Raw genomic sequence first — 18325 nt, 5'->3', positions numbered from 1 at the left:
CCTCTAATAAGGTTTCTCTGTTATTGCTAATGGGTCTTGACCCTACAATAGAAAAGGACTGATGGGCGACGCGCGGGGCAGAGCCAAGGTGGGCAGGGTTACGGCCGCGTGCCGGGCCCCGCGCAGGAAAGAGAGGAGGGACACATTTTTGAAAAAAATGTGGATGCTTTTTTACAAAAGTGCTCCAGTCCCGTCCCACAGGACGGAGAGATGTCCCATAAGTATGGAGGAAAGGGGACTATGGACTAGGAGTAAGGTGGTCACTACGGTGAGTAACCTGGTAAATTGTAAACAAGATTAATTTTTAATCTGCAGCTGAAGAGACATTTTTGGAAATTCATCTCTCCAATGGAAAAACATCTAAGACCATAAACTAAAATGACATGGATAGCACAGGGGATGATTCAGTGGGCTTTCCAAACTTATAGCAAAAGATTACCTGTTCAAACAACTTCCAGACGAGATGTCTATAGGACTAACTTGAGAGAATCGGGAAGGGTAAATCCTCATAATGGGTGAAGTAAATACTCCTATGTTTTTGTCCTTTGCCATATTTCTTCAAGTACCCGTTGTCAAACTGTCCTATGGGTAAACATCCCAGTTATTGAATTGAAGGGGTTAGGATATAAGGATACCTCTCGTGTTCAGTGATTGGAAAAGTAGTAAAGTTACAGTACATTTTGAAATGTACTGCCTGACAGAATTGTCATACACATTTGCCTATCAATATGTGCTAGTTAAATTTGGACATTGGCTGCTTGTCTGGAGCATGAATTCTTGCCGCAGTGCTGTACACCCTTGGTTGAATGATGCTAGGACGTGGATGTTAAAATCCCTATTTATTCATGGGGAAGGCGGTGGACATTCACAACATTAGCAAAACAAACCTTATTAGGTACTGCACAGTGATTAAACCAGGAAGTTATGAAGGTCAAACTCAGCATCACATACATCCAGCTGACTTTGTCCCCTGTTTTTACTGCAGAAAGGGCCGAAGGTGGATCCCACAAGATCAAATAAAATCTTTGTTGGTGGAATCCCTCACAACTGTGGTGAAACTGAACTTCGGGACTACTTCAAACGATTTGGTGTGGTGAGTAATTTCTCATCTGAATTGTTAGCTTTTTACAAATGCCTTTACCCTGACCTTTCGCATGCACAATTGTGGAAATATTTCCTCATCTAATTATGCGGCTTCACGTGCAAGCGTTTGCTTTGATTGCTGTTAGTTTTCATGGTCACTGTTTAAGTGCAATTACTCAAAGATCAAATCGACTTTATTAATGCCTTCTCAGTGAAGGTGGATTTCTATTTCACCAGTGGACCCGTGCCTTTTCGAAAGTGCCAAGGCATGCGTTTACAAGTTGTTAAAGAAATCTGTGGAATTGCATGCTCACTGAGCTAAAAAGGCCTGTAGTTTTCAAGTTACCTTACTGCAACCTTAAACGTTTTAATTTTACTCTGAAAGTGGTCTAGTGGCAAGTCGACTCCCCTTGATTTTCAACTTTCCTTTTGCTCTCCCTTTTTCCTTTAACTCTTATTCGTGGGACTAGAGGCTGTACTTTTCTTTTCAGAAATAAAAAAGTAAAATCGTACTGCATAGCATTTAGAATCTCATACCATGACCCCCTTACTTGTATATGTTTGCAGCTTGCTTTTTTACTTTACTTTAATACATTTATACTGCGCAGCCATAGACCCATGGGTGTGAGGCACAGACAAGACTGACAAAACAAAAGTCAAAAAGCTGTCCCGAGATGCAGAAGAGACGGGAAGGTCATAAGGGCAAGAGGAAAACTGAGTCTAATTAAAAAGCAGGGTCTTGAGGTCTTTTTTTTAAGGTGCTCAGTGACGATGGATTTCTTAAGTGAGTTGGCAGAGCATTCCAAAGCGTAGGAGCCACACAAAATAATGCTCCCACTTTGGCTTTCTTAGTTTTTCATCTAGGCTGAAAGAGGAGATTTTGATTGTTGGATCGTAGGTTTCTATGACAGGGTTTTTCCCTAATGTGCTTTTGTAGGTATAGGGGCATAGTTCCCATGCAGCACTTGCAGGTAATAACCAGAAGTCTAAAGGAAATTCGCGCCTCTAGAGGGAGCCAAGGAAGTGCCCGTCGTGCTTCCGTTATGTGGGAGTGAAAGGAGAGACCTGCTACGACTCTCACTGCTCCATTCTGTATCACTTGAAGTCTACCGATTATTGCTTTGCTGGCCCCCGCCAGTAGGCTACAGCTGTAGTCTAATTTAGAGCCTATGATAGCTCGTGCAATTGCCTCTGCGTTCTGTTGGGAAATGAATAGTCTCAAGTGAGCCAGTAATTTGATGTAATAGGACGCCGATGCGACCGTGCAACCCACATAGGCCTTCATATTTAATGACTTGTCCAGTACCGCTCCCAGGATTTTCACTTTCGGGAGGGTGGGGATTTGAACGTTCCCCAGCTGGAAGTGTTAAGTTTGGCTAAAATTCCCTCAGAACCCACTACCATGAGTTCAGTTTTTCCCCGGTTAAGGGCCAGATTATTTTGCATCATCCAATGCTCGATGATGGAGAATATTTGGTTGAGTTCAATTTCATCCAAATCATGCTGTCCAGTAAGTGGAATGACACATTGTGTGTCGTCAGCATAATTAGAGAAGAGTACCCCCTCTTGAGCAAAGATGTGTGAAGAAGAGAACCATGAAAATGTTGTAAATGCAAGGTGATAGGCTGGCTCCCTGTGGAACTCCAAAGAGCACCTGTATGGCAGACGCCATCGCCTCGTTTGCGCAGACCCTACTAATTCTATTGGATAGAAATGAAAGCAGTCATTTAGTGGCGGCCTGGGAGCAATTTGCCACTGACATAAGCCTATCGGCCAGAATGGTATGATCGACCAAGTCAAATGCCGCGGATTGATCTAAAGAGATGAGTAGCGAGATCTGCTGATTGTCCAGTCTCTTTAGAAGTTGTGATTTAAGATCCAATAAGGAGTTTTCTGTGCTAAAACCTTGTCTGAACCCTGATTGAAGATGGTTAAGGATAGGGTGAATATTGAGATGTTGGGCCATTTGGGAGTAAGCAACACGATCCAGTATTTTAAGCAGAAATGGGGTATTCGTTATTGGCCTGTAGTTGGTAGGGACACTCTGATCCAAATTAGGCTTTTTCAACAGTGGTGTTACCCAAGCCTGCTTCATCTCATCCGGGACAATGCCGGCGGCAAAGGATGAGTTGACGAATTTGCAAATGGCATGCACTAGTGAGGGAGGGCAGGCTTTTATAATAGTCGATGCGCAAGGATCGCCTGTGCAATTTGTAGCCTTGAGTTTAGTAATCTAGGCTAGTTCCTCCTCTGAAATAGGGGTGAAGTCGAAGGTGGGAATGTCCTTATTTCTGATGAAAGTTTTGCCATCTCTAAGAATTCCAATGGTGTCAATAGCAGTCTTTTTGATAGCTATAACTTCACAAATCCCTTCCAATTTCTTTGTCATGGCTTTCTGGATGGGCACCATTTATCGTCTTTGATGATAGTGGACGCTTTGGGTTGAGGAATTAGCTTCTGCTCTTGTAGGATTTTGAACAATTTCCTCGAGTTAGAAGATGCTTGAAAGATTCTGGCGCTGTGTTGTGACTTCTTGGCTTCTATTATGGCTATTTCGTATTTTTTAGATGCCTTTTTATAGTTTTGTAGTGCTGAAGGAGATTGATTCACTTTCCAGGTGCTAGGCATCTTCCTTTCTGATCTTAGTAAAACATGGTTTACTTGCTGGTTCAGCAGCCCTAGGCAGCATTGTAGTCCTTTGTGCTACATATAAACATATAGAGGGAACTCTATATAGCCCCCATTCTCTGCTCTCCGGTATGTCCTTGCTTACAGGTTGCAGATGGAAACAATTCCTTCAACATTTAAAACAAAACAAAAACGTGTTGATAGTGGGTCCTACGTAAGTGAGCATTGGTTTCTTGTTATCAAATAATTTTCTTCCATTGCTCATGGCAAGATTTTTCTTGCCCCGCTCACTGGGGTTGGTCCCTAGCCCCTGTGTCAGACCTCCACCACAAAAGCTTGCACCCGATCGCCTATGTCGTTGATAAGAGTTTAAAAGTTGACCTGCCTACCTGCCAGGTTTTCGAGGCTGATATTGTGTTTTGGCATGAAAGGGTGGATCCCACACATCATGGCTCTACTGCACCGTTTGCAACACTCTCATTTAACTCTCTCTTACACTGACGTTTCTGGCTCTAGGGAGTAGAAACTGTGTCTGTAAAGCCTTTGTGGAGTTCCCCTCCCCCGTTATCCCAACCCCTTAGTGGCGATTGCTTGTAGTTATTTCTTGCTGTATTTGTTTTTTGTGAAGGGCAAATTGTAGCAAACTGCTTCCAAACGCTCATGGAAAAACAAGGGGACAAAAGGATAAGGGGGCAGAAATACAAAACCTGCACATTCTATTGACATGGAGGAGGGATCATCATACAAATACTGAGACAGGCGACAAAATATGGGTATTTCTTGTTAAGAAGAGTTGGGAATACCCACAAAGTTGGAGCTGGGATTTCATTGTTGGCTATGGGCACACTCTTGTAACTGTTTCAGCTATATAAATATGTTTAGGGACTACAGGATCTTCATGGCAAGATGTATTGGTTTCACCCTTCACCGAACAACGTTGAACAAAGGTCACATAAGATAATTGTGTTTGGGAGGGTATCATTCCTTAAGTAGCTACAGGACTTAATGTAGAAATCTGCATACTTCGAATAAGTTGGCAGATCATTAAATTCCACTTAGTGAGCTCATCCCAACAAAGGTAATGGCCACTCTTGGCCTCTTTACTGCCAAGGTTCCTTGGCCAATATATAGCCTGAGTTATACCACCCACCAGCCTTTTTCCCCCTCCTTCCACTTTCCTTATGGTACTTTCCTGGCTCAGATAGTATCACCCTGTAGCTGTGGGTTGCCCTACCGTGCTACAAATTATACCTTCAACACTCTCCTTCCAGCAAGTATTTCTTGCCCCTTGATCAGGGTTTTTACCAGGCAGAGTTTTTCTAAATTATAGGTTGTGTATCATCTGGTCTAACTTGGCCCTTTGTTTCCTCCAAGCTTCTGAGAGGAAGCTCTTTATAGGTTTTCTGGGTTTTCTTCTTTTTGGGTCTGGTCTCTCCCAGTGTTTCACATCTAGCCCTCAGCAGGCTCTCTTTCCGAGCTCCTCTTCTAATGCATATCGGGGTTCTAATGTGCAATTCTGGAATGAAAAAAGTCAGATAGGCATAATTTTATTATTTTTAGCTTTAACTTCCAATTAAATAATTGAATATTTAAGAAGGTGAGACTTCTCTATAATTGGATATTCTGAGATGCTGCACATGGGTGAAGAGATGCATTGGTCCCAAAATTGGACAAACAAGTATCTTGCTACAAAGCAAGCACTGTAAATAGATCCCCTCCCTATGCTCTTCCTGTCCATGTCCCATCCTCTTGGCCCCCCACCTGCCCCTCTATCCCGAGACGATACCTATCTGCAAAATGCTGGGCACCCAGGCATGTCCCATCCTTTAACTGATACCTGCACCCGACCACCCTTTCCTTTTGAGCTTCAAGGCTCTCCATTGCGTGTGCTTAGTTTCCTCCCCATACCTCATGTTGGTGCACTCCATGTTGTTGGATATCAGTTTTTCAGGTCCATGCATCTATCCTTCCATTCTTCCCACACATGCAGTGAGGGAATCTTTTCTTTTCTGCTCTCCAATCCATCGCAATGACCCTTTTTGCTAGCGCCAAAGCTAGACCTGCCAAGGTCTTTTTGTGTGCTACAAGGGATGTCTCTCCACATTCTCAACTAACACACAAGGGGGTCATCTCCATTCCATCTTCCACTATAGTGTTCAATATTTCAAGCACTCCATCCCAGTAAGCATATGTTCTGGTGCTTGGCCAGACCTTTTCCTTCTTTTAATTTTGGCTGGCTGTAACCCACTTGAAATTGTCTTGCCAAGCTGCATAGTAAAGGATGAAGCTCCATTCTCCACGTTAGCTATTTTGTAGATTCACAGGCTTTACATATTTCGAAGGGATTGTGTCCTCCGACGTATTCCTTATCTTTGATGATACATTTCCAGCTTGCTGGCCTCGTAAATTTTTTCTGTAAAGGGAGCTGCGCGCCGACGTCTGCCGAGTCGATGTCCCTCGACGGCCACCGTATCGGCGCCGATGTCATCATGCCCATTAATGGCAACGCGCTGCGTCCGTTGCTCAGTTCTGGTTTTCCGCGCTTTGTGGGGCCTCGGAACGTCGTTGCTCAGTTCAGTGAGGATAAATAATTATATCTACTCGTATATACCTTATCGTTCTCGATGGCTTCTTCATCGGAACTGACGACGCCGCGATCCGGCGTCAAGAAATGTCGAGACTGCGGTAAAAAAATGTTGATAACAGATCCACACAGGATCTGCTCGTGGTGCTTGGGATCCGAGCACCATTGTTCGGAGTGTGAGGACTGCATGTCCATGACGGCGAAAGCCTTGAAGGAGCGCAAGGGGAAGCTCGAGAGAGGTAAGTCAGTCAAAACCTCCTCGAAAGTTTCGTCGGCTGGGTCGAGGCATTAGTCTCCTCGCCGTCGAAAACCTTCCCATTCTAGATCTCGAAGTAGCTCCCACCATTCGTCGAGATCAAGACACACAACAAAAGAGACGTCGAAGGTCCCCTTCCTCCTCGTCTTCTGTGTCCCCAGAAAGGGTCTCCTGTCCCACTAAACACAGTTCTCATGCTGAGTGGGAGGAATTCAGAAAGAAAATGTTAAGCGTCTTCGAGAACGCGGCCTCGACCCCCTCGAAGACAGCTGAGGGTGATACCCCGGGTGAAAAACCCAAAAAATCAAAACACTGCGAGTCGCAGCACCCGGCGAAACATTCTACCCGAGAGCGCCATGAGTCATCGGGTAAGAAGGCACCATCTTCGACGCCGAAGATTCCTTCGCGGCACGGATCGGCGCCATCTACGCCGTTGTCGAAGGGTTCCTCGACGCATCGGTCGATCGACTCGACGCCATGCCGACGCCGATGAAAGAGAGGACCAAGGCCACTCCACAGCCAACAGTGATTCCAAGGGCCTCCGGCACGACGCAGAGACCGTCGTCGATGCCCTAGAGTAGGATCCCGATCCTCTCGAGTTCATCGAGGCCCCTTCCAGTTTTTTCGACGCCGTTCTCGGCACCTTCGAAGCCTGTTACATCGGCGTCGACGACATCGACTTTTTCTCACCCAATAATGACGAGTTTGGCTCCTTCTGCCTTAGAGATGGGTTTTACACCATTTCAGAGGTCAGAGTACCCTGGACTATCTTCAATTTATGAAGAGGGGGAAGATTCTGACCAGGAAACATTCGGGTTACAGAGGACCACACTGCCTATTTCAGAGGATTTCACCTCTGAGGAAAGAAGGCTTAAGGACCTACAGGAGTCACTACATGAGGCAAGTGGGCTGGACACTTCCCCAGAAGTGGAATTTGTTTAAGCCAGACCCAGGGGAATATGCCGAAACACCCTATAGAACCCTGATGGCAAGAATTATTGAATTTATGGGTTGGTCTGCGCCTTCACCTGTTTTTCAACAGGATGACCTAACAGATATATTAGAAAAAGGCCCACAGGAGGACCTGGTGGTCCCCTTCCATGCAGCCTTACAAAGGAAAATTGCATCTAATTGGGAAACTCCTGAAGTTATCCCTGTGGTCAATAAAAGATTGTCAGCCAAGTATAGGGTAGCGGCTGCTGACCCTGAATACTTATCAAAACACCCGACCCCAGAGAGCCTGGTGGTTGAAGCGGCAACTTCATCTAGCAGTAGGACCGCTTACCCTACTGTCCCACAGGATAGAGATGACAAGAGGTACGACTCTATGGCGAAGAGTGTCTTCTCTGCCTGTAGTATGGCGTTGAAGTCCATCAACTCCACCTGTACGCTCGCCTGGTTCCGTCACACACTATGGGAGTGTGCTTCATCAGCGGCTGACTGCATACCCGAAGGAGAGGAAAAGGAAGACTTCCTTAACATTATTAAAGATGGCAAAGATGCCATGTGCGAATCACTTCAAACTGGCATCGATTCCGCTGACAGTATCAGCAGGGCCATGGCGGCAAGTACAACAATACGGAGGCATGCGTGGTTGTGAAAGTCTGGCTTTGCTCCAGATGTACAGGCCAGACTTTTGAATATGCCCTTTGACGGCTCTTCACTATTCGAGAAAAAGGCTGATGACAGTCTGGAAAAGTTACAGACTTCTAAAGCAGCAGCAAAATCTTAAGGAGCTGCTATCCGCCAAACTCCTTTTCGCCCCTCAGGAACCTCTGGGAGAGGAAAGTCATTTCGCTATTATTCCGCATTCAGGAAAGGCAGAGGACAGCCGGCTCAAATAGGCCAAAGGAGATCCACCCGAGGTGGACGGGTCAAAAGTACTAAGACCGCAGCAGCAGCAGGTGCATCTTTACCCTCGGCATCTGCATCAGCCTCCCCCAAAACACTCTGAGGCCTTCCCACACAATACACCTGTAGGGGGCAGGTTAACTCACCATCTGACGGAATGGCAGGCTATAACGTCAGATGCTTGGGCATTGGAGACAGTTGCCAAAGGTTACTGCCTACCCTCTCTACACATTCCTCAGAGTCATCCACCGGGGAACAGCTCTCTAAAAGTTCCAGATCCGCTCCTCTTGCAGGAAAGTATAGACCTGCTAGAGAAAGGTGCCATAGAGCCGGTACCTGTAGCGGACAGGAACAAGGGCTGGTACTCCCCCCTACTTTCTCATACCAAAGAAGGACGGAGGACTGAGACCCATCCTGGACTTACGAGAATTGAACAAGTTCCTCAGGAAGGACAAGTTCAAGATGGTAACTCTCTCTCAGATCCTTCAGGCCCTCCAGCTCCAGGACTGGCTGGTATCTCTGGACCTTCAGGATGCTTATTTCCATGTGCCAATCCATCTCAAACACTGGAAATACCTGAGGTTCGCAATTGGCGACTCTCATTATCAATTTTGAGTTCTGCCATTTGGGCTGACCTCCGCCCCGAGGGTCTTCACCAAGCTGATGTCGGTAGTGGCGGCGAGTCTAAGGAGGGAAGGGATCCACGTCTACCCCTACCTGGACGATTGGCTGATCAGGGCTGTATCTTCGGAAGAGGCCCAGGCCCAGCTAGATTATGTCTGCCACTTCCTTCACAGACTGGGCTTCTCCCTCAATTTAAAGAAGTCACAGATGATACCATCTCAGAGACTCCAGTTCATTGGAGCGGTCCTGGACACTTCCCTGGGAAAGGGCTTGCCGCCAGAGGTGAGAGCTCAAGATATTCTACAGACGGTCACCAAGTTTCAAAATGCCCAACGTCTCCCAGCCTTCGACTTTTTGAGGTTGCTAGGCCTCATGGCATCCTGCATCTTCCTTGTGCCAGAGGCTCGCCTGAGAATGAGATCTCTTCAGTGGGCACTGAGAAGTCAGTGGTCGCAATTCTCAGGGAGAATGACAGATCTCCTCCGGATTCCGGACAAGGTAGCCCGCGACCTTCAATGGTGGGCCTATACAGAGAACATCTTGAAAGGAGAACTGTTTTGGCAACCATGGCCGGAGATAACAGTAGTCGGACGCCTCACTCACTGGGTAAGGAGCCCATGCCAACGACTTGACCATCATCAGCTAGCTCAGGAAGTCCTTCAAGAGATCTTCGCCCTTTGGGGAACCCCTCAGGTGGATCCGTTCGCCACAACCACCAACAGGTAGTGCGATCTGTTCTGTTCAAGGGAATTTCCCCCGAGAGGAGCTCTAGGAGATGCGTTCGTAGTGGACTGGGAGTTTCCCCTCCTTTACGCGTTCCCACCAGTCCCTGTTATTCCTCAAATGATCAGGAGGTTGAGAAGATTCCGGAAAACCATGCTCCTAATTGCCCCGGATTGGGCCAGGAGAACGTGGTACCCGGACCTTCTAGATTTGTCCATCTGTCCTCCAATCCGTCTTCCACTCAATGAGAATCTTCTCTCGCAGAAGGGAGGTCAGGTTCTCCATCCAGACACCAGAACCCTCAACCTTCATGTTAGGGAGAATTCTCTGTTTAGGCTGAATTTCCTAACCTAGTGAGTCCCCCAGCAGCTTTGCTGGATTTTTGGGGTTTCATTTTTTTTCCTGCCAAGAGTGAGACTCTTTTACCCTCACTCTTGGACATGATTTGAGTGTGTTCCTTTGACTCTAGATGTGTTTAATGGGCTATGGGGTCTTTTACTCCATAGGGCTTCATGTGTTTTTGTGATGTGTGTTACACAGCACCCTCCGTGCAGTGACACAGGGGTGTCATAGTGACCCCCCAGTATAGACTCCATACCCTGGGACTGACTACTGTCTCCCAGGGCATGTAAAGTCACCATTGACTTTACTAGTCTTGAATTCTGAACAGAACCAGTACAAACCATCATATTGTGGACGTACTGGCTGGGGCAATTCGATTGCCCTGGGGTCTGTTAGTCGAGGGGGCACGTCTCCGTCCCCCCTGATTGAGTTTTGGCTGGTGGCAGTGGATACTACTTTTTATATTCAACCGCAAATATTTCTCTATGGGATTTTCCCATTGTTCGAGGCTACATCTTCATTTATTTAATTAAGATAGCCTCGAACATACCGCCGGTTTATTTAATCATTATTAATTCACCGGTTGGTATTTTTTGCCAAAACTCGGTTCTAAAATGGCGTTTGTGTTCTCTTCTGTGACTCCAACCCAAGTCGAGCCCTTTGTTCCACTTTTTGGCGGGCTTCTCCACAGAAGCCCTCCAAATTGGTGCCACTCTGTCTGGGGCACTTAGGAGGATTGGAAGGGGATTTAGGCACCCTGGACTGAGTTGCCTAGCATGTTTGAGTGACAGCTAGGCTGAGTGAATGGGGGTTTTCTGTATAAAAGCAGGGCTTTGGGGACTGGAACTTCAGAAGTCGCCACAGGACCTAAGAATCCGACGAGGGAGAAGCTGAGCCAACCTGCCACGACGACACCACCGGTGGAGCCCTGCTGGACCGTCTCACCACTTTTTCCAACGACCGAGGAGATCTCCCGCCGGAGAGTCTTCTTCCTTTGACTGGTGGGGTTATCCAGTTTCACCGTCTTTTCGCCTTCCCGACGCATCTCGTGGCCGCCTTGCCTGTGCCAAGCACCCCGACAACCAGAATACCACGTTTTACCACGACCGCAAAATAAAGGGTAATACCTTTAACCGGAAAACTCTGCGGCTGGTTTCTTCCCTGGCAGTGCAACAACCTTCAGCTTTCCTCCAAGTCGAGATCTTCTCTTCCCCTGGACGACGCCGAGACCTGCACCCACTGCCAGGAACAACTGCCACCGCTGGAGGATCCTTCCCACTTAAGGTACCGTGTTCCGCCTGGCTTCCCTTGCCACCGACTGTACGGGGTAGATTTAGCCCCCGGCTTTCGAACCTGGGTTAGCCTGGGACACGCTGGCTAAAATTTTCTGAGCCTCTCTAAACTCTTTTCGAACTCTCTGCAAGACTTTCTAAGCCTAGTGTAACTGTGTGATCTTGGGCGCATTTGTGCTCTGCTCTCTCTAAGAGTGGGCCCAGCCCATGGACTTTGGCTCACAAGTGACTTTTGCTCTTCTGCCTTACTAATAGTGTTCCTAAGTCTTAGAGTGGTGTGTCTTTCCATATTCTGTCTTTTTCCCTCCCTTCTTCATGAACTTATTGGAGTGCCATCTATAGTTAAGCGCTCACCTCTGTCTGGAAATAAGTGGTGTTAACTAAGACTTATCTGATAAGGAATAAGGGTTGTATATATTATAATAGTAACTGTGTTTAGAGTATTTTTACAATAAGGGTGCTGGAGTGTTTCAAACAGTGTGTTTTTAAATAAATAATTATATACTTTGATACCAAAGCTCTGGTCAGTGTTTGCTTGTATTATTGTATCTGAGTGCCTATTGTGTATACTTTGCATACTGCCTAACTCTTCTTGAGGGAAGTCTGACTGCTCAGCCACAGCTACCAGGTAAATCTGGGTGGTACAGACTGCTACCAAGTGGGTTTACTGCCAACACCTGTAGTCCTAAATCTTTTGCAGTGTTCCCAAAGGGAACTGCACAGGTTTCTGCCTAACACTTTACGCATGGCTTCTGAAAGGGTGAGGTACAAGGATTGGGATCTCCCTGATGACGTCATGGAGGTGTTGCTTTCGGCCAGAAGACCGGCAACAAAGTCTTTATACCGCTGCCGTTGGAACAAATTTTGCAGCTGGTGTAGGGAAGAGAATATCTACCCTTTTTCATGTGGTACACCAACGGTGTTATCGTTTCTACTCTACTTGGCAAACTCAGACCTTCAAGTTGGCACTGTAAAAGGCTATCTCGCAGCGCTTTCTATCTTCAAGCGCACTGCGGAGGAACCATCGTATTTCAAACTTCCTCTAGTGGTACAATTTCTCAAAGGACTAACTAATATTTACCCTCCAAAACCATTCCAGGTTCCCTTATAGGACTTAAATTTAGTCCTAAATTTCCTAATGGGCACTCCATTCGAACCACTTCACTCTTGCGCGCTGAGATTTCTCACGCTTAAAACTGTCCTATTGGTAACACTAACATCTGCTAGGAGGGTGAGCGAGCTACAAGCTCTCTCCTGTAAACCCCCACATACAATCTTCCACAAGGACAAAGTTTTCCTACAGGTGAAGCTACATAAAAAGGCTACATAGGCTGGGTCCAAGGCGAGCTCTCAGCTTTTACATCAGGAGAATGGCTAGGATCAGGCAAGCAGACCAACTGTTTGTAGGATACTCAGGTCACAAGTTGGGACTACCCATAACAAAACAAACCATCTCCAGGTGGATTATTTTGGCCATCCTGGAATGTTAGACTGGCAGGGAAAGAGCCACCCCAAAATCTCAGGGCTCCTTCAACCAGGGGTATCGCATCCTCTTCGTGTCACGCTCACCTGATTCCCACGGAGGCGCAGGTCTGGCTTCGAGTGCTGATGCTTCTATGGTGAAGCGCAGGGCTCTGAAGATGGACTCTCTGGCTCGCAGGAATATTCCCCTGTGCGTGAAAAGGGAGTATTACCTACTGACGGAATAATGCCTGAGCCTCCCACTCCCTTCCAACCCTCCACGATACCCTTCCTCGATTCCCCGTGAAGTCTCACTTTAGGGTCTGGAAGAATGAGTTCTCCATCCTGCTTCTGATGCAGGGGCGCGTTGAAACCCAGTTACTTCACTGGATTGAGGTTTGATGGGAGTTCAAATAAGCTTGACTATTCAGGTAAGGCGCTGTAAGAGTTCTGTAGCAAGTTCAAAAGTTCAAGCTTAATAATAATGTTCATTGTCTTATTGCAGCAAGCGCTAACGCTTATGTCTTTTTCCCCTTAGGGGCCGGGGTTCGGAATGCCAGAGATATGGCGCCAACCCGAAGTGAAACGTGCAGTTCCAGTAAATGACAGGTAAGTTCTGGATGAGCGTTCGGGTAATGTCTTTGCATTCGCTCATTCAATGTCTTTGTCTTTTTTGCCCATAGGGGCCGGGGTCCGGAATGCCAGGAAGCGGCAGGTCCCGAAATTAAATGGGAATGACCCAACAGGTAAGTCTTAGAAGGAAACTGAGCTTTTCCTATTCCCTTCCTTCTCTCACCTTGTGTTCTTGTCTTTTTCTCTCTAGGCTATGGGAAGTGGCTGCGGATCCGGATGATCGCTGCTGAAGATGGAGGTGCCCAGGAAAGGTGAGTGAAATGCAGCGCTGCAGCGATCGAAGCGAAATGCTTTTAAAATGATTTCTTCCCTTTCAGGATTGTCGGAGTGATGTCTCCGTGATGCAGCTTTAGCAGGTAAGGTCTTCTTTCTCTCCAATTCTCTCTTAGCAGGTGACCCAGGATGCTGACAGGCGTGGCTGAAGTCGGGCGTGGTTTAAATAGCTTTGGAAGAAGTTCCAGGTATGTATCCTTCCACCGATCAGGTATGTATCCTTCCCCGACCACACCCAGGGGAAAGTAGTCCCACAGATAAAGTAGTTCCATTCAGGCCTCAAGAGGGCCTGGATGTAGCAGCATGGTCTGCATCAGGTAAGTGCACATTAAAACACTTGAACACTTGTCTAGCTTTATGAGCCTGGCGCCTAAGGCGCCAGGACAGGGGTCCAACATGAGCCTGGCGCCTAAGGCTCCAGGACTGTGTCCAAAGGGCCCCAGCTTGGGCCCGCTGGCACTTCCCTGGGGGGAATGATGCCTGCCTCTGGGGTTGCTGGGTCGGACCTGGCTCCTTAGAGGTAGGCATCATGACACTTCGGCTCTCCAAAGAGGGGTACCGGTCCGGGACATATGTGCGGCTGCCACATGGTCGTCAGCACATACATTCACAAAATTTTCAATCTGGATTCCTCCACTGCTCAAGAGACCAGATTTGGCAAGGCCGTATTACATTCGGTCCATCCCTAAAGAGATACATAACATTCTCACTCCCACCTCCAATTACATGCCACTGCTATGGGAGTCTATCAAAGATAAGGAGTACGTCGGAGGACACAATCCCTTCGAAGAACAAGTTACTTCTTACCTGGTAACGTTCTTTCGACGGGATGTTCCTCCGACGTATTCCTTATCGCCCCTCCCTACCATCCCCGCAGTGATACTTCCCTTGTGGTTGCAGCTTACGCTCCTTCAAGGTCAATAACCAATTCAGGCATGACTTTTCTTATGCTACAAAACGGAACTGAGCAACGGACGCAGCGCGTGGTTATTTATGGGCATGATGACGTCGGCGCCGATACAGTGGCCAACGAGGGACATCGACTCGGCGGACGTCGACGCGCAGCGCCCTCTACAGAAAACATTTCCGAGGCCAGCCAGCTGGAAACGTATTATCAAAGATAAGGAATACGTCGGAGGAACATCCCGTCGAAAGAACGTTACCAGGTAAGAAGTAACTTGTTCTTCTCAGTCATCAGGTTTGGAACCCTCCGTATCATTTTTTAAACTATGGTTTGTCTTTCTTGTTTGTACCCTTTCCCTCTGGAGCAATGAGAGTTAGAGACTTAAGCAGTACCTGAATACGTTATTTTAGGTTCTTTCCCTGCCTGATTGTTAGGATTTGTACTACTCGTCGCTGGGACTTGGATGCTCTCCAGGTGCTCTGGCAGATCTGGAAGAGGGTCGGTGGGTTTTGGTTAGTTGGAAGGAAAAAGGAAAGACCAGATTGCTTTGTGTTGAGGTTGCTGATCGAAAGAACCCTCAGGTCAACGTGCTTGTAAGGTTTCTAGGTGAGAAATGTAGGAGGTATCAAAGGCTTTGTGTCCAGAGCGGCAGCCTATTGCGTCGGTTTATGTATGGTGAGTGAGGTGGGAGATATTGTGGGTTAAAAGGTATGGCGAGATCTTGCGTCTTGTATAATGCTTTCAAATTATTGGTCGGGCTGTTGGCTGTGTTACTGTGTGAGGTGTTTAGCTTAAGTGGTTGGGACCTAGATGTCCTGTGTTGATGTTTAGTCTGGGAGACAGGGCCGACATTGTCTTATGGTTTTAGAGGTTTCTTAATGTGATGTCTTCTAGTCGTTATAGGTTCTTGAGTGTTGTGCGTTGCGTTCTAGGTGAACAGTCCAGGACTGTTATGGCGTTCCCTTAGTTTGTGTCTGTGCTTGAAAGACGAACTATTGGTGAGTGTCGTTTCTGCTGCTTGATGGGTATAAAGCATTCAAGTCTGATTTTTAGACTTTTACTGAATTTCAGCTGGTCTTGTCGGGTAATATATTTCTCTTGGTAGTGTGTTACAGGTTTCAACCACCATAGTCTACAATGTTGAGCCACAATGTCTTTCTCTGCAATTATTCTGGTTTATAATAGTCTGCTGTTTCTTCATTTTCGATTTCTGCTTAGTTGGTAGATTGAGATTTTGATTTGGAGGAGTTATGCTTGTTGACCTTCAAGTGCACTGTGAGCGCTGCAGAGAGCTGTGAACTGAATCCTTTTCTGGATTGGTAGTCAGTGGAGTTCTCGGAGATGGTGTAGTAGTAGTCCATCTGCAGCGTTTTGGATTGTTGATGTTTTTTTGTGAGATGGACCAGCATACCTAGGTAGATCTATGCGTAGTAGATTATTCAAAGAATCATGGAGATGGCTAGTTCTATCTGTACGAAGGAGAGGTAGGGTATAATCTGTCTGATAGAGCTGAGATAGTTGAAGCACTTTTTGGCTATTGTTTTGACTTTGGCAAGTCAGTTCTCCATTAAAATGCCCGGTTTCTACATCCTTTTAGAGGGTTTAGGGCAGTTACCCTTTTCCATAGACTATGGCAGGTGTTTTAGGTGCAGCGTACAGTGAGACCATCATTATTTTAATTTTGTCTGGGTTGAGATTTAGTTGCCCATCATCAATTCACTTACTATTACTTCCCGTCCCATTTCCTCTATACTGCATGGGCATCCCTTCCTAGGGACGGGAAACAGAACCTTTTTCACCAGAAAAAACCTTCTTCCCCTTAAAATTTGGATGTGTGCTGGGGTGCGGCCCTGGGAGCATGCGCTACCCTAACTCGGCCCACCGCTCGATCGCACTTGCGTCCTCAGAAGATTTTCTTCCCTATTTTTCATATCTGGCTCTCGCTGGCATTCGTTTACTAGTCTCTCTAGGTCTTTCAAATTAGACTTTCCTGATTGTTCATAGTGTCACCGTCGCTTTGCGAGGGCGGATCCCCATCCTCTTTGTTTAGAGTGTTTTGGTCTGGAACATCGTTGGGACTCCTGTTTTTACTGTGACTCCCTTTCGGTTCAGGCATTCATCGACGAGAAGAAAAAGTGCCTGGTAAGTTCTTTACTTTTCAGAGAACCCCGACCGGGGGATACCTTCCCGGGTTCTTCTCGGTCCGGGAGGGGCGTTGATCGCTCTGCTACCGGGGTTCGCCCTGAGGTGCCCGTTGGGCCTAATAATTCTACCAGAGTTTTCTCTAAGGGTCTCAGTAAGGTGCCTGTGAACACTGGAGTACGCTCCGAGGCCCCTCCTGTGGGGGCTGTTTGTAGACCCAGTTCTACTGAGTCGTGGGGTACCGGAGTTCGCTCTGAGGCCTCTCTGTCGGCTTCCCTCAAAAACAAAACCAGGGTGCGCCCTAAGGCCTTGGCTGGGCTTGTAGTTACCGAACGGATGTTCGAGGCCTGCGCAGAAAAGTCTGTTACCGGGCCTCGGTCCGAGGTCCCTCGTACAGAGGCTAAAGCTACCAACAGTTCTGAGAGGCCGGTCAAGGCTTTGTCGGTGAAAGCGCACTGTTCCCGCTCTTGTGGTGACACCAGATCTGTTGAGGGGGCAGGTTCCGAAAGGTTCCGGCAGTGCCGAGGTCCTTCCTTTGAAGGCTCAGTTGTCGGTTGGTATGTCACAAAAACATTCCAGGCCTCCTAGTACTGGCTCAGCGGAGGTTCCTTATGTTAAGGCTAAGATTAAGACCCCTGATCCATCGACGGGGACCCCTGCCTCACTTCCTCACGTGCCGCAGTTTCCCTCAGATGAGGACAAAAAGGCGCCCGTTCCCGCCACGACCACGGCGGCCATTATAGGTGCTACTCCTACAACTACGCCATCGGCTTCTGGTGTAGGGCTCGGTCTCTTGGGTGAACCTAAGGTCCCGTGTGCGCATCCTTACCGGCCGGTTTATGATTGGAACGCCTGGATGCCTCTTCTGGACAATGTTTCATTGCCCGTGGGGGCGGCTCCTTTGATTTATGTGGATACGTCGGTGGAGAGGCCGGTGTGGCACCCTTCCCCGTTACGTCCCTGGATTTGTCCACCTCATGAGAGGCCTCCTCAGGTCCCGAAGCAATCTCCTGAGGATGCTTTTTTCGGTAAATTTCAAGCGCTTATGCGCACCGACCCCATGAGGAAATATTTCAAAGGGCTTTTGAAGGAGATTTGTCCACCGGCGCCTCCGGCTCCACCTGTTCCTCCGGCAGTTCCGTCGGCGCCTCCCTTGCCCGTGGTGCCCCCCCCTGCTCTCCCGCCTTTGCCCCCATTGTCCCCAGTGGACAAGGCAGTACCTGACACGGCTCAGCAGGATCCTGACTTGTCAGATGACCCTCAAGGCGATCAGGACAACGAGGACCTTCCCCGCTCTATCAGAGCCTTTCATGACCGGGTACTGGACATTTGTTTCTTAGATATTCCGGTGCCCGAGGCACCCGCTCCGCAGGAGGGCGTGCTTTCTGGGGCGTTCACCCTGTCTCCCTTGGAGCGTACCGGCCTGTTCTTGCAGAAGGACGTTCTCGCCGATGTCCACAGGATCTGGGAAAAGACACACTCTGGACTTTTTGTCAATAAAAAGATTGACGCGCGGTACAGGCTGCATT

General features: G+C 47.7%; 1 protein-coding gene across 6 annotated transcripts in view; it reads left to right on the top strand.

The window, feature by feature from the left end:
• The window catches only part of DAZAP1 (DAZ associated protein 1), a 1852448-nt gene that overhangs the window by 667907 nt on the left and 1166216 nt on the right, over nucleotides 1–18325 (top strand). For all 6 annotated transcript variants that reach the window (XM_069646753.1, XM_069646749.1, XM_069646751.1 and 3 more), the window contains exon 5: nucleotides 986–1093. In XM_069646753.1, the coding sequence (XP_069502854.1) occupies nucleotides 986–1093 (108 nt within the window). The remainder of the gene's footprint in view (nucleotides 1–985; nucleotides 1094–18325) is intronic.

This window comes from Ambystoma mexicanum, chromosome 1p (assembly GCF_040938575.1).
Source record: "Ambystoma mexicanum isolate Mex_15411 chromosome 1p, UKY_AmexF1_1, whole genome shotgun sequence".
Taxonomy (NCBI): Eukaryota; Metazoa; Chordata; class Amphibia; order Caudata; family Ambystomatidae; genus Ambystoma; species Ambystoma mexicanum.
This window is presented reverse-complemented; position numbering and strand designations above follow the sequence as displayed.